Here is a 14,902-nt window from a genome sequence, read left to right as displayed (position 1 = left end):
TCAAGTGTGTGATGGAAACGTTACGCCCCTCACCATACTGACCAAACCAATAAAACCTGTTACAAACGAGGCATTTATAGCATCCGGTAGAGACATAATTACTGATTATAATGACTTATGTCTTATTACAGATTCCATTGCATTGTGCCCCGTAAACATAAACCAGGTCTGCATTTGTGATCCGAGAAACTACCTAAAACAAGCTCTACTCTACACTGCTCAATAGTCAGGTTTGAATCATGTAAACGTACTTACAATCTCAGAACAGCCAGCATTGTAGTCTACAATGAGAAAGGAAAACTGCATCATATGACTCCTGAACATTGACCGATGTCTCTAGAATCTCTAAATATAAATACACAGTATTAACTTTCAGACTATCAATGACCAACAAACAACAAATGTTATAAAGTCTCTAATGTCTGTGTAATATAACCTAATGATGGAGGCAGTCTGAGTCCAGCGCTGCACATGTCCGTCATCCCTCGAGTAGTCCTGGGAATCACTCGGATCATCTCCGAGGCCTGCTGCTACTTTAAAGAGACCCCTCAGTGCTTGTATATGTTCTGGCATCACTAGATCATTACACACTGTTGAAGCTGTTAATGGTTGGTGTGTTTCTGTCAAATATCTTGTTTTCGCAAATACTTCACATCATGGAGGTTGTAAAATGGGAAAGCTGTTTTATCAGTGTGTAGTCTCTAGTTGATCAGATGTTCTCCAGACGTGTTTTGTGTGATTAGTTTCACTCCACATGTATCTGACGTGGTCCGTGTGTGTTTGCAGCTCTGCTGGTGCATCAGAGAGCTCGTATGGAGCGACTGTGGCACGAGTTAGAGCAGAAGAAGAGGAAGCTGGAGAAGCTGAAAGAGGAAGTCAACGAGATGGAGAATGACCTCACACGGAGACGAATGCAGCGCTCCAACTCCGTCTGTCAGATACCATCTGTACGTTAATGCTTTTAGCAAAACTTTCCTCTATATCTGTGCATATCTGCTCTGACAACAGTTTGAGTATGATTCCTTAGGAATTGGTTGTGATATTTTCTCTCTCTCTCCGTATGTAATAATCTATTTAATGAATCTATGTAAGTTTTTTTTCTAGATGTCAGTAATCTTGATCACATATAGGGAGTTTATCTGGACGTGATGCAAAGAAAGCAAACACTGTTAAATATAGAACAGCACAGTTCACTTTTACACACTTGACATGTTTATCTGAATGTATTTTGTAGATTGAGGAGATGCAGCAGTTGCGGTGTAAGAACAGACTTCTACAGATCGATATTGATTGTTTAACCAAAGAGATTGACCTCCTTCAGACACGAGGTGAGTCTATAGAGAGCGTACACTTGCTTTCTCTGCTGTTTCCAGCATCCAGCTGTTTGCTTTGCTGCTGTTCAGGAAAAATGTGAAAGGAAAGTGTGTGTGGCATTATAGTTCATACTATTTCCAAAGTTAAATCAGACGGCAAATTCTGCTTAATTGATCGATGACAGAATGACTGGAAGGACGGAGTAGTTTGAGTTCGACTGCCGTCGCCTCTCGTGTCTTTAACAGCAGACATGTTTGAGTTTATAGACTAAAGGTTTCTGTTCTATAAATTCATCTTTTGTGTGTTGTTTTTATATATGTTAAAGTAATGTAGTGTTTCCCCCTACCAAATATCACTAACTAATCTGTTACAGTTATTGAGAATAAAATGCAATTCATTTACAGTTACTTAAGAAACTTTCAACAATCACAAAGGGTTACATCTGAATATTATCAGATCAGATTTAATGGACTTTCATAAAGTTCATTGCCTGCTTTATAATATGAGATATGAGACAATGTGTTCCTGGAGTTTAAGACAGAATAGGACACAGACTTATTCCATAACCGTTTTATTTCTGGTTTTGTAAATGATTATAATTATTTTTCCCAAGGCATTGTTAGATTCCAGTTTTTCCCGTTTCCTTTGCAAATATTTGACTGTGTCATAGCTATAAAACGATAATTTATAATTTTAAATCAGTATTAAACCTCAGAAAGATCTCAAAGTAAAAAGAGGTGATGAAGTCTGATTTTGCTGGCTGTGCTTTAAATCAAATCTTAATTAAAGAGATGAAGGATTGTGAAAGTGTTGACAGGAATCAGTGTTGAGTAATCACTGCTGTAAGATTAACCCTTGCCTGCTTTACAGGTTTCAAAATGATTAACAGTTAAAAACATTAGAAATTAAGAACAGTAATCAAATGTAATCCGTTGCATTAATAAAGTAAGTGAAATAGTTAGACTACTCACAGATCCGTTCTGTAATCAGAGGAATGTAAGTCTCAGAAACTGGACCCAACCATATTCAGAGATGCTGTGGTGTGTCAGCCTGTTTCAGACTGTGTGACTGACTCATTCAAATGAAGACGTGTGTGTGTGTGTGTGTGTGTGTGTGTCAGATCTCTGCTGTGTGAAGAAATGCTGGCACACACTCCACGCAGCAGTATTTATCAGTTATTAATTATGATGTAGGGCTGTGACGGTGGCAGATTTTGACCATTAATATTACTTATATAATTTTAAAAATGTGTTAAAACTAAAATGCGTTAACCTAACTGAGACTTGTTATAGCACTTATATATATCATTGCTCTTTTGTTAGTTTTGATTGCTTGCACTCCTCATTTGTTAGTCGCTTTGGATAAAAGCATCTGCTAAATGACTTAATGTACAACACAAATACTAATAATAATAAAAGAGGCTAATCATCTATTAACAGACGTGTGTTTATTTGAGCTCTTACGTCAGTGAGTACGCAGCCGTCAAAACACTAAATAAATACATTAGCCCAAATCAGAAAGTTAAATACACCCTGTGTACCGGCGTGACGTGACAAGATACTGTTGAGGTCATCACAATCAGTGACGCTCCACTGGACGCGGCAGGACACATGACACATCTGTGTTTTCCTGCGCTCAAACCTGCCAATCTAAAGCAAACTGTGTCTGGCGTTTGAGGTCATTGGTGAATTATCAGAGACTTATGTCTAAATGCAACTCTTGCTGTTATTACACTTGTATACAACACGTGGTGCTGTGATTGTTATAGAGTGTGACGTCACACACCGACCGTCACAGCGCTGTTATAAAGTGCCCTTTCTTTCACACACATTAGTGACGTTAAAATGCTAGCAGCTCATCTTGTGCTCTCTGCAAATGTTTGACCGCTTGTTCTTCTGACTTTTAGGACCAGACTTCAATCCCATTGCAATTCACAATTTTTATGACAACCTTGGATTCTTGGGTCCTGTACCTCCCAAACCTCCCAAAGGTCCTACGAAACCAGGTTAGTTTTAATCTTTTGACGCGATCTTGGCACAGTTTTTGCTTCCTCTTTTCCATTTCATTTTCTGTCCCTAAAAGCTTCTGCTTTTCTCATGAAACAGTGTTATTTAGGGCCCTGTGATTTCTGCGATGTGGAAAACACGGACGTAATCGTGGAATCCAGTCACCAGATTAACGCTGAATGGCTAAAAAAATGCTAACTTTAAACAAATGAATCAGAAGTATGTGATGACACTTATATGACAGTGTTAAATGGACTAGTATGAACGAATGGTTTTGTGTACTACACACATACTGAAGCTTGCGTGATGCTCGCGGTGATTTCAGCATCTGTCATCTCACTAAATCAGGATAAATATATAAACCATCTCTAAAACTGCTCTAGTCTCTTCATCAGCATTTTACCATTTCATTTGAGTAAATCTAGTGTCATATCATATACACAGTTGTATATTTCCTTTTTTTATTAATTTCCTAGTACTTCATTTAAAAAAAAAAAAAGTTTTAGTTCAAAGATAAATTAATGTTTATGCCTTCATTTGATAATCAGAAAAATGTTAATACATAAAATAATTTCTGATGGCTATTTAAAAAATATGTTTGAATAAATTAAGTTGTATTTATGCATTTAAATTATTAGACATTAGACACAATAAAACATATTTCATAGGTCTCTAAACGTAGTATTTGTAAAATTTTTAATATATTGATATGAAATTGTATGTTTGATGATTTTCATTGCTTAGACTAATATAATTTAATGAAATTTAATTTACCCATTAAAAATGAGTGCAAAAAAATGTAAAGTGCAAAAAAAACGGAATTTGGGAAAATACAACTGAATTCATGGGGCCCTAGTTATTTAAATAATACCTCTGCATGTGTCTCTTGCTCTTTCCTCTTCTTCTTCTTCTGTTGGATCTGTGCGCTGGTCAGGTGTGGATCTCGACAGGAGAGGGCGCAGGATCAATGTCAGCTCCAAGCTGAAGAGAGACCCGTCTCTCCCTCCTGTCCCTCCCACCGGTGGGTCTCTGCACTGTTCCCTCTGTCTGCCCCCCGCTCCGCTCTGACCATCCCTCTGTGTGTGTGTGTGTTTCAGAGGGCAGCCGGAGCGCCAGGCTCGTGTCGGAGCCGGAGGAGGACGATGGTGTTCAGTGGAGCTGCACCGCCTGCACCTTCCTCAATCACCCTGCTCTCATCCGCTGTGAAGAGTGTGAATTCCCCCGGCATTTCTGAGCCACGCCTGTCCTCTCGGCCCGTGTGTGTGTGTGTGTGTGTGTGTGTGTGTCTTGTGATGTCCACTGAAGACTGGATGATGTTTACAGCTCTTTCTGTCTGTACAGTGTGTGTGTGTGTGTGTGTGTGTGTCATGTGGGAGATCAAGGGAAATTTCCCCCGCTTGATCCGTGAAGAGGCTTGGTGTTGCCGGTGATATTAACACTTTTATTACATCCACACACGGTTTACAGTGTGGGTTTGGATGCCAGTGTGCCTTCTTTTCATGGGGACTGATTGTGACTGCTTTGCCCATGCTGTTCCCAAAGGATCATGGGAGGAATCTGCTCAACTAACAGTTCTCTTGTTTGATCAATGAAATGCAAAAAAGAAGAAAGAAAAACCCCTGCATGTTTTAGATGTACAGTTTACAGAGGAGTCTCCGCCACAGATTTTACTGTACATAGTTTAAGAACAAGCATTTCTTTCTCAAGAATTCACATGTATTTCCTGTAAGTATAGCTTTATAGACTTCATTTATTTCTATGCTGTTGTTTTCGTTTGTTTCTCTCAGATGTGTATGGAGCTTTTGTGAGAACCTAAAGGGATGCTAAAACCGTGTAGCCTTGAATAAAAAAGAAGCTCTGTCAAGCACTCTATTCAGCGTACGAGCTGCAGACGCAGCAAAACTTAACTGAGAAATTAAAATAAAATCTAGATTTTATTAACAAGGTACTTGACCTCAGAGCAGTTCACAGGAAATTCACAAAGCCCTCCGATAACAAACTCTTTCCTATGTGACAACTGGAATGTAGGTTTACTATTAGTGGAACTGATACCTTTGTGCCACGAAAGGAATGATTCTTTGCCATGCTTTCATGAAGCTTTTTCCCATTATTCGCAGTAAGGTGGGTTTGTGTTCACAAGGGCTTTGACACACCGAGTACTCGCCACTGGCTTTCATGGTTCAGGTGTTGTAAATTGCCAAAGCACAGGAGTCGAGTGCAGCAAAATATCTCACGATGTGCCTTCGGTCTTTATGTGGTTCTCTGTTACGGATCATGGTATGTGGCAATATGCACAGTGCCTTAACTTACAGATGTTACAGAATTTAAACTTTATTATTAAACTGTAATAAAGTTGCAGTTTTGTGACTTTATTAGTTGATTGAACTATAACAAATGTTTTGTCATCCATCCTTATTAGAGTGCTAATGCATAAATTGTGCATTGAAAAGCTGAATGAGATTGTTATTTATAAAACCAATAAATACACAATTTCCAAATGCTGGTTTCTGGTATCCAGGCTAAAAATAACTTGGCTGTGGAGAATGTTTATTGCTCTGCTCTCTGTTTCTGAGATGAGGCTATTTTTGTCTCCAAAGACATTACTCTCTGTGCTTACATTTGAGAAAACCAAAGAAATAATCAGATTTGTCTGTTAATTGTTTATGGATTTTAAAAGAAAAGGGAGAGAAGATCAATGATCTTAGTTGGGAAAACGGTCTTTGTAATAGATAAGTTATTTGTAAAAAATAAAAATGAAATAAAAAATGAAACAAGAAATAAACACTGTCTCCTTTGCTGGCGTTCTCTTTAGATTTTAACAAGGGCTGTTCTTCTGGCTTCAGGTTGAATTTAAACTGGAAAATATGGCACATCCCATAGTAATGCACCACACCACGGATAAACGCTTACATTTCAGAAAACTCAAAGCTGTATCCTAATCATTTATTTCAGCGTTAAGAAATCTTCCAATCCCAGCTGCACGCCTGGTGGAAACAGAAGAGAAGTTGTCCAGGGAGACACTGCTCTGGTCTCTCCTGATGTAAAGCCATCCCAGGTGTCTTGTTTTTTCAGAGACTTAATTTTTTCTTCCAATCCTAGTTTTTCACTTTTCAAACGCTTGCGTAGCAAACAGTGCTGAATAAGCCTGCCCCTCAAGAAAGGCATCCCATGTTTTACCAGGGTCAGAAACAGAGCCCTCATTATACAGTATTGTTCAAAATAATAGCAGTACAATGTGACTAACCAGAATAATCAAGGTTTTTCGTATATTTTTTTATTGCTACGTGGCAAACAAGTTACCAGTAGGTTCAGTAGATTCTCAGAAAACAAATGAGACCCAGCATTCATGATATGCACGCTCTTAAGGCTGTGCAATTGGGCAATTAGTTGAATTAGTTGAAAGGGGTGTGTTCAAAAAAATAGCAGTGTGGCATTCAATCACTGAGGTCATCAATTTTGTGAAGAAACAGGTGTGAATCAGGTGGCCCCTATTTAAGGATGAAGCCAACACTTGTTGAACATGCATTTGAAAGCTGAGGAAAATGGGTCGTTCAAGACATTGTTCAGAAGAACAGCGTACTTTGATTAAAAAGTTGATTAGAGAGGGGAAAACCTATAAAGAGGTGCAAAAAATGATAGGCTGTTCAGCTAAAATGATCTCCAATGCCTTAAAATGGAGAGCAAAACCAGAGAGACGTGGAAGAAAACGAAAGACAACCATCAAAATGGATAGAAGAATAACCAGAATGGCAAAGGCTCAGCCAATGATCACCTCCAGGATGATCAAAGACAGTCTGGAGTTACCTGTAAGTACTGTGACAGTTAGAAGACGTCTGTGTGAAGCTAATCTATTTTCAAGAATCCCCCGCAAAGTCCCTCTGTTAAAAAAAAGGCATGTGCAGAAGAGGTTACAATTTGCCAAAGAACACATCAACTGGCCTAAAGAGAAATGGAGGAACATTTTGTGGACTGATGAGAGTAAAATTGTTCTTTTTGGGTCCAAGGGCCACAGGCAGTTTGTGAGACGACCCCCAAACTCTGAATTCAAGCCACAGTACACAGTGAAGACAGTGAAGCATGGAGGTGCAAGCATCATGATATGGGCATGTTTCTCCTACTATGGTGTTGGGCCTATTTATCGCATACCAGGGATCATGGATCAGTTTGCATATGTTAAAATACTTGAAGAGGTCATGTTGCCCTATGCTGAAGAGGACATGCCCTTGAAATGGTTGTTTCAACAAGACAATGACCCAAAACACACCAGTAAACGGGCAAAGTCTTGGTTCCAAACCAACAAAATTAATGTTATGGAGTGGCCAGCCCAATCTCCAGACCTTAATCCAATTGAGAACTTGTGGGGTGATATCAAAAATGCTGTTTCTGAAGCAAAACCAAGAAATGTGAATGAATTGTGGAATGTTGTTAAAGAATCATGGAGTGGAATAACAGCTGAGAGGTGCCACAAGTTGGTTGACTCCATGCCACACAGATGTCAAGCAGTTTTAAAAAACTGTGGTCATACAACTAAATATTAGTTTAGTGATTCACAGGATTGCTAAATCCCAGAAAAAAAAAAATGTTTGTACAAAATAGTTTTGAGTTTGTACAGTCAAAGGTAGACACTGCTATTTTTTTGAACACACCCCTTTCAACTAATTGCCCAATTGCACAGCCTTAAGAGCGTGCATATCATGAATGCTGGGTCTTGTTTGTTTTCTGACAATCTACTGAACCTACTGGTAACTTGTTTGCCACGTAGCAATAAAAAATATACTAAAAACCTTGATTATTCTGGTTAGTCACATTGTACTGCTATTATTTTGAACAATACTGTATAACCAATATTCATCCATGGCTGTTAGTATAAAGGAACATGAGGTCTCATTTTGCAATAATGAATTAAAAAGCGCCACCTTGTGTTTTTCCTATTGTTTGTGGCCATAATGACTACGTCTGCTGGAGCCTGTTCTGAGAGAACAGTATTCCCAAATGAAGCAGACTGAACCAGTTGTTTTGACATTAGAAGATAGTCAATCCTTGAGCATGACTGATGGGGATGGGAGAAGACTGAAATCTTTCTCTAGGGGATGCAGTGTACGCCATATATCTATCAAGCCACATTCAACCATCATAGTGTCTATTGATGAGTGCAATATTGGAGTGGCAGGTTTGTTACTAGACTCATCAAGGTCTATATTTCTAACTTGATTAAAATCACCACCTAGTATTATGTTATAATTGCCAATATTTCTAATAATATTGCAGATTTCAGAAATCTGGAGACACTACATTAGGGGCGTAGATATTCATTATATTATATTTCTGTCCTTCCAGGATAGAGTCTAAGGCTATCCATCTGTCATCTTGGTCATTATGTGTTTTATGGACTGTAAGTTTAGGCCTTTCTTGATCAAAATAGCGACACCTCTACTCCTCATATTAAATGTGCTTGAGTATACCTGACCAATCCAATCCCGTTTACATTTCTCAGATTCCTCAGCACTGAGGTGGGTTTCTTGCAGCATAGCTATATCAGATTTGTTTTGTTTGAGATATGGGAAATTTTTTTTTACATTTAATTACGTGGTTACAGCCCGATATATTCCAAAAATAATTTTTAAGAATACCATATCTCTTAGTTAGAAATTACATAGAGATTAAACTGTTTCCTCTCAACATAATTACGTTTGCTGCATGCAATTGTAAAGTCTAATCCAAAGCTCCCAATATGTACCAAGTGTGTAAAGCAAAATCTCACAACAAAAATGTCAAACCAACAATTAACAAAAGAAAAACTACAAAACCTAATCCCCCCCCCCCCCCTCTTCAACATAAGAAGACTGCATCCCTTTAACACAATGCTTCCAGTGTATTGACTTACTCCTCGAGTTAACTCTGTTAACACTTCATTCTCCTGTGGATGTCTCCCGATTCTGATACTTCACTTATTTATCCATAAACTTAGAAAGCATAACTAAATAATAACATTTTGCAGTTCAACGAATACTTACTGTAGTGACTTAACCATATAGTCTATAGCAATAGAAAAGAAAAAAAAAATTCCTTGAGTCACAAAAATGCATATGCATATTTCCATATGAGTTCAGATATATTCTGTCCGAGTTACCTGCAAACTGCAGGCAGGCCAAACTAAAACTGAAATGGCCTTAAGGACTCCCAGAATTCAGATATATTTGACATGAAAAATTCTTCGGTTTGAAGCAATGGGCCATATATGATCATGTAGAGGTTAGACACATGAAAAGTTCTTGACCTTTAAATATTGCTGCATGTATCACTTTTCCTTCTGAGCAAGCACCTGTCTCATAAAAGTCATTTGCGTCGCCCGGAGTCTTGAAGATGAAGCTCTCTTCTTTAAACGTGACTTTTTATGCCGTGCAGTTGACAGGTGACGAAACCGAATGCCCTCCTTATACAACACTTGTTTTACCGGGTTAAACGCGGCACGCTTCTTAGCAAGGGCATTGCTCAGATCTGGATATATCCTCAACGCAATCCCCTTGAACTTAACCTCATGTTGCCTGGCCCATCAGGGAGCTTTGGTAGTGGTGGAAATTATGATTCTTTCAAGAGATTTGTTAATTTTCAGTTCGTTCACCAAAATGATTCATTCAGAATCGTTCACTGATTCGTTCAGTGATCATTTCTTCGTATTACACAAAATATGCCAGCAGGTGGTGAAAAAGAGTGTCATGTGTTTTATGTCTGAAGTCAACGAGCGTATTCACTTGTTACAAAAACTGATTTGGCTTTATTATAATGTGTGCATAATCATATTTAATATTTAAGTCTATTTAAGTTGTTCAGATGAACAAATCACAAGGGTTTCTTGCATAATTAGCATTTTAATTGTTTGGTCAGACAGTTCATATATTATATATTCACATTCATAAATCGGGCTTAAACGTGGAATTACGTTCTGTATGCTATTTAGTTGTCCTGGTCTCCGCTGTCTTTCAGGGATGTAGAGGTCCTTTCTAGGTGCTGATCCACCATCTGGTCTGGATACGTACTGGATCCGGGTGACTGCAGTGACCCTCTGATCTGGATACAGACTGGATCTGATGGCTACGGTGACCTCGGAATAAGAGAGAAACAGACTAATATTAGCGTAGATGCCATTCTTCTAATGATGTAGAAAGTACGGTGTTATGGGAAGTGTTCCCGGTTCCGGTTTACCTAATTAATGCAGCCTAAAAATCCTTTAACGGATTTGGATATTAAAAGCATATTAGTATGTTATGTGTATGCCAGGTTAAAGAGATGGCTCTTTAATCTAGATTTAAACTGCAAGAGTGTGTCTGCCTCCCGAACAATGTTAGGTAGGTTATTCCAGAGTTTAGGCGCCAAATAGGAAAAGTATCTGCCGCCCGCAGTTGATTTTGATATTCTAGGTATTATCAAATTGTTTTGAGAACGTAGCAGACGTAGAGGAGTATAATGTAAAAGGAGCTCATTCAAATACTGAGGTGCTAAACCATTCAGGGCTTTATAAGTAATAAGCAATATTTTAAAATCTATACGATGTTTGATAGGGAGCCAGTGCAGCGATGACAGGACCGGGCTAATATGGTCATACTTCCTGGTTCTAGTAAGAACTCTTGCTGCTGCATTTTGGACTAGCTGTAGTTTGTTTACCAAGCGTGCAGAACAACCACCCAATAAAGCATTACAATAATCTAACCTTGAGGTCATAAATGCATGGATTAACATTTCTGCATTTGACATTGAGAGCATAGGCCGTAATTTAGATATATTTTTGAGATGGAAAAATGCAGTTTTACAAATGCTAGAAACGTGGCTTTCTAAGGAAAGATTGCGATCAAGTAGCACACCTAGGTTCCTAACTGATGACGAAGAATTGACAGAGCAACCATCAAGTCTTAGACAGTGTTCTAGTTTATTACATGCAGAGTTTTTAGGTCCTATGATTAACACCTCTGTTTTTTCTGAATTTAGCAGTAAGAAATTACTCGTCATCCAATTTTTTATATCGACTATACATTCCATTAGTTTTTCAAATTGGTGTGTTTCACCAAGGCCCAAAGAAATATAGAGCTGAGTATCATCAGCATAACAGTGAAAACTAACACCATGTTTCCTGATGATATCTCCCAAGGGTAACATATAAAGCGTGAAGAGTAGCGGCCCTAGTACTGAGCCTTGAGGTACTCCATACTGCACTTGTGATCGATATGATACATCTTCATTGTATCTCTTACGATCAGATGATAAGAGCAGGTCATTTGTAACTCTAAGGAGAGCAGTCTCAGTACTATGATACGGTCTAAATCCTGACTGGAAATCCTCACATATACCATTTTTGTCTAAGAAGGAATATAATTGTGAGGATACCACCTTTTCTAGTATCTTGGACAGAAAAGGGAGATTCGAGATTGGTCTTTAATTAACTAGTTCTTTGGGGTCAAGTTGTGGTTTTTTTGATGAGAGGCTTAATAACAGCCAGTTTGAAGGTTTTGGGTACATAGCATGCATCGCTTGCTTGGTTCAAGATGGCGGCGGCGATGTGAGTTTTTGGTGCAGACTGTCTGCTAATTATGGAATTATTTGCTTGCAACTAATTTTGCGATAAGTATTTACTGAATTTGAAAGCCTATAAACAAATAGCTGATTATTGATTTATGCAAACTCTACGATGGAGCAGTCAGCTTTGATCTATGCAAGTACAACAATGGAGCAGTCCGCGTCAAACAAATTCCTCTTGGATGCACTGCAACAACTAAAGTCTGAAATGGTTTCCCATTTTGATGTAAAGTTGGACAATCTACAGATGAAATTCGACACAATAAAGCTTTCCCTATCAAACCTGGGAGAACATAAATCGGAGCTTGAACAAAGAGTCGGTGGAAACGAGGATAATATATCTGAATCATAACAGGCTTTATAACCTGCGCTTTATTCATGTTCCCGAGGAATCGGAGGGCAAGGACATATGTGGATTTATTTCCAGTCTGATCCAGCAGTTATTCGGGAAAGAAAGCTTTACTACTCCCCCAGTTATAGAGAGGGCTCACTGCTCTCCAATGCATCGGACCAAGGATAGTGCTAGGCCAAGGGTGATTTTGGTGAAGTGTCTCAGTCTCCTTGATAGGCACAAAATCCTCAGACTTGCCCGGGAAAAAAAAAAACTTGAGTATAATGGTGATTGTATCCATATATTAAAAACTCCAGCAGAAGTGAACTGTTTTCTTCAGGGTGCTATAAAACGCTGACTGACTTTACTTATTGACTTTATTTGAGGGAACTTGCTGCAAAATGGTGTAATTTGTAAAATGGTGTAATTTGTAATTGCTTGTAGATCTTTTTTTTAATTGAATAGATGAGACATGACATCACTTTAATTATCACCTTGCTTTATGCAAATTGTGTTTTATAAGCCCTTGCTGATAAAAAGTTGAAGCATATTCTCCTTATTTGTATGGTGAGATTAATTTATTTTTATAATGTTACCAGAATGGGCTCTCTTTTGTTTTGCTCATATTGGGAATTTAAGAAGTAAATGATGTAAATACAAAATTCAGTATATATTGGCAGATAGTCGGTTTCCCTTTTCCCTTTTTTATTTTTGATTGTCAATGTTCTGGACCAGGCAGTTTGTGCTTGTTTGTGTGTGCTTAGAGAAACCAGTGTGGATGTGTGTGTAGCTTTAGTGACCATTCAGTTATCTTTTGTATCTGGAAAATAAGGTTACCTTGTGTACCACCTAAAATAATCAAGGTAAGACAAGTTAAAAATATGAATAATGATGCATTTATTCAAGATTTGTTATGTATTAACTGGAACAGGATGGAATTAATTCCTTATGTTGATGATGCCTGGAATTTATTTTATACTGAGGCTAAAAGTTATAGATAAACATGCTCCATGGGCATCTGCCATGAAGGGCAGACATGGATTGCTGGTGATTTAATATATCTATTTAAGCAAAGGGATAAGGCTTGGGAAAAATACCATTTAACAAAAGATTGTCACGGTTGGTAAACCGTGATCTCGGGGTGTTTACACTTTGTGGTGAATTCTGTGTGTTCTGCGTCTGCACTGATTAGTTGTGGGCGTCTCCGTTAATTGTATCAGCAACAGCTGCCACTCATTACTCATCTCCTATATAATGGCTTGTCTCACGTCTTGTGTTTGTGAGATTGTTGTTTAATGTTTGATGTGGTTACCCTGTTCGTCTGGCTCTCAGTGTTGTTTGCGTTTGGATGTCTGTAGTGATGGCAAAATGAGGCTTCCTGAACCACTGAGACCTCGCAGCCCATTGCTTCACCAAAAGGTTCATTACTCGAAGCTTCATTCATTATTGCTCACTAGTGACACCTAGCTACTGTGCAAAGAAATAGCAGACCTATAAAAAATACTGGATCAATGACCTGAGCAGACATTTGTCCATTGCCTGGGTATCAAATAAAATCTGTTTCTCTGTCTGTCTGAATTTACTTGTGCAGAGACAACTGTCACACACAGTTCATTCATTATTCATAAATTGTTTGGATAGTGACAGTAGGAACAACAAAAGTGAGACTGTGTTGAGTGTCGTTCTTATGGTGGAGGGAGTGTAATAACGCAAATTACAACAGAAAAGTGTGGGGTGGGAAAGGTTAAGAATTGTTTCTGGTGTGTTTTGTGAAGTAAACTGTTACTAGTTTTAGTGCAGTGTTGTGCTTATGGGACTGTGGATTCAGAGGAACAAACTGCAAAACTGGGTGGGTGAAGGAAGGATCACACATTATTTTTATTGAGGAACATATTTTGTTCAGGTGTGTTGGGGCTTAGACGATTCCAGCCCTTACCTCTCCAGCCTTGGAAAAGGTCCTTTCGCATGGAACAGAGGATACGGGGGAACATAAAAATGTCAGTGTCAGCTGGTATAAATGAGGATACAGATGTTTATGTTGAGCCCAATATACTAGTGGATCCTCAGATCTTGTGAGATTCACTTTGGATAAATATTGATTTGATTTGATTGATAAAGATTGTTAGTAGTCTGTTCATGCTCGTGCAGTGCTCGATGATGCCTGAGCATGGAGGAGGTGTTATTGTTGTATGTTAGCTCCTTTAGGCACAGCAAGCATTTCACCTAGAAACATAAATGAATAGACATGAAATATAATACAGCCTTATAGTGAGTATTATTATTAGATCAAGACAGTAAAACAATAATAATACACATACCTTATTGTGACCAACCATTTAAAAAACTCCCAGACAGAGGAGGATTTCCTCTTTCTTGCTGGCTCCATTACAAGGAAAAAGGAAGAGGTCACAAAAAGCGAACAAATCCAAAAGGACAATCCAAATCAAAAAGCAGTCCAGTCTAAATCCAAAAAACCAAAGCAATCCAAAAAATCTTATTTAATTAATATAACAATACTATAATATAACTACTTTAATAATAACAATATACTATAGATAATATAACCTGATATAATCTAATAATCCTAACACATATATGACACAATAGCGGTGACGACACAGCTATCTAACTCTAACTCTGACTCACTCACTCTACTACAACTGATTCATCTACTCCAGACAAC

General features: G+C 38.3%; 1 protein-coding gene and 1 pseudogene across 1 annotated transcript in view; both read left to right on the top strand.

The window, feature by feature from the left end:
- Positions 1 to 6,102, top strand: part of tab2 (TGF-beta activated kinase 1 (MAP3K7) binding protein 2) — a 39,144-nt gene extending 33,042 nt beyond the window's left edge. The window contains 4 exon segments of the mRNA XM_052586171.1: positions 787 to 947; positions 1,235 to 1,328; positions 3,221 to 3,319; positions 4,418 to 6,102. Coding sequence (XP_052442131.1) covers positions 787 to 947; positions 1,235 to 1,328; positions 3,221 to 3,319; positions 4,418 to 4,554 — 491 coding nt within the window. The 3' untranslated portion in view covers positions 4,555 to 6,102.
- LOC127983832 (uncharacterized) overlaps positions 1 to 14,902 on the top strand; it is a 329,002-nt pseudogene that overhangs the window by 212,165 nt on the left and 101,935 nt on the right.

Source organism: Carassius gibelio, chromosome B20 (assembly GCF_023724105.1).
Source record: "Carassius gibelio isolate Cgi1373 ecotype wild population from Czech Republic chromosome B20, carGib1.2-hapl.c, whole genome shotgun sequence".
Taxonomy (NCBI): domain Eukaryota; kingdom Metazoa; phylum Chordata; class Actinopteri; order Cypriniformes; family Cyprinidae; genus Carassius; species Carassius gibelio.
This window is presented reverse-complemented; position numbering and strand designations above follow the sequence as displayed.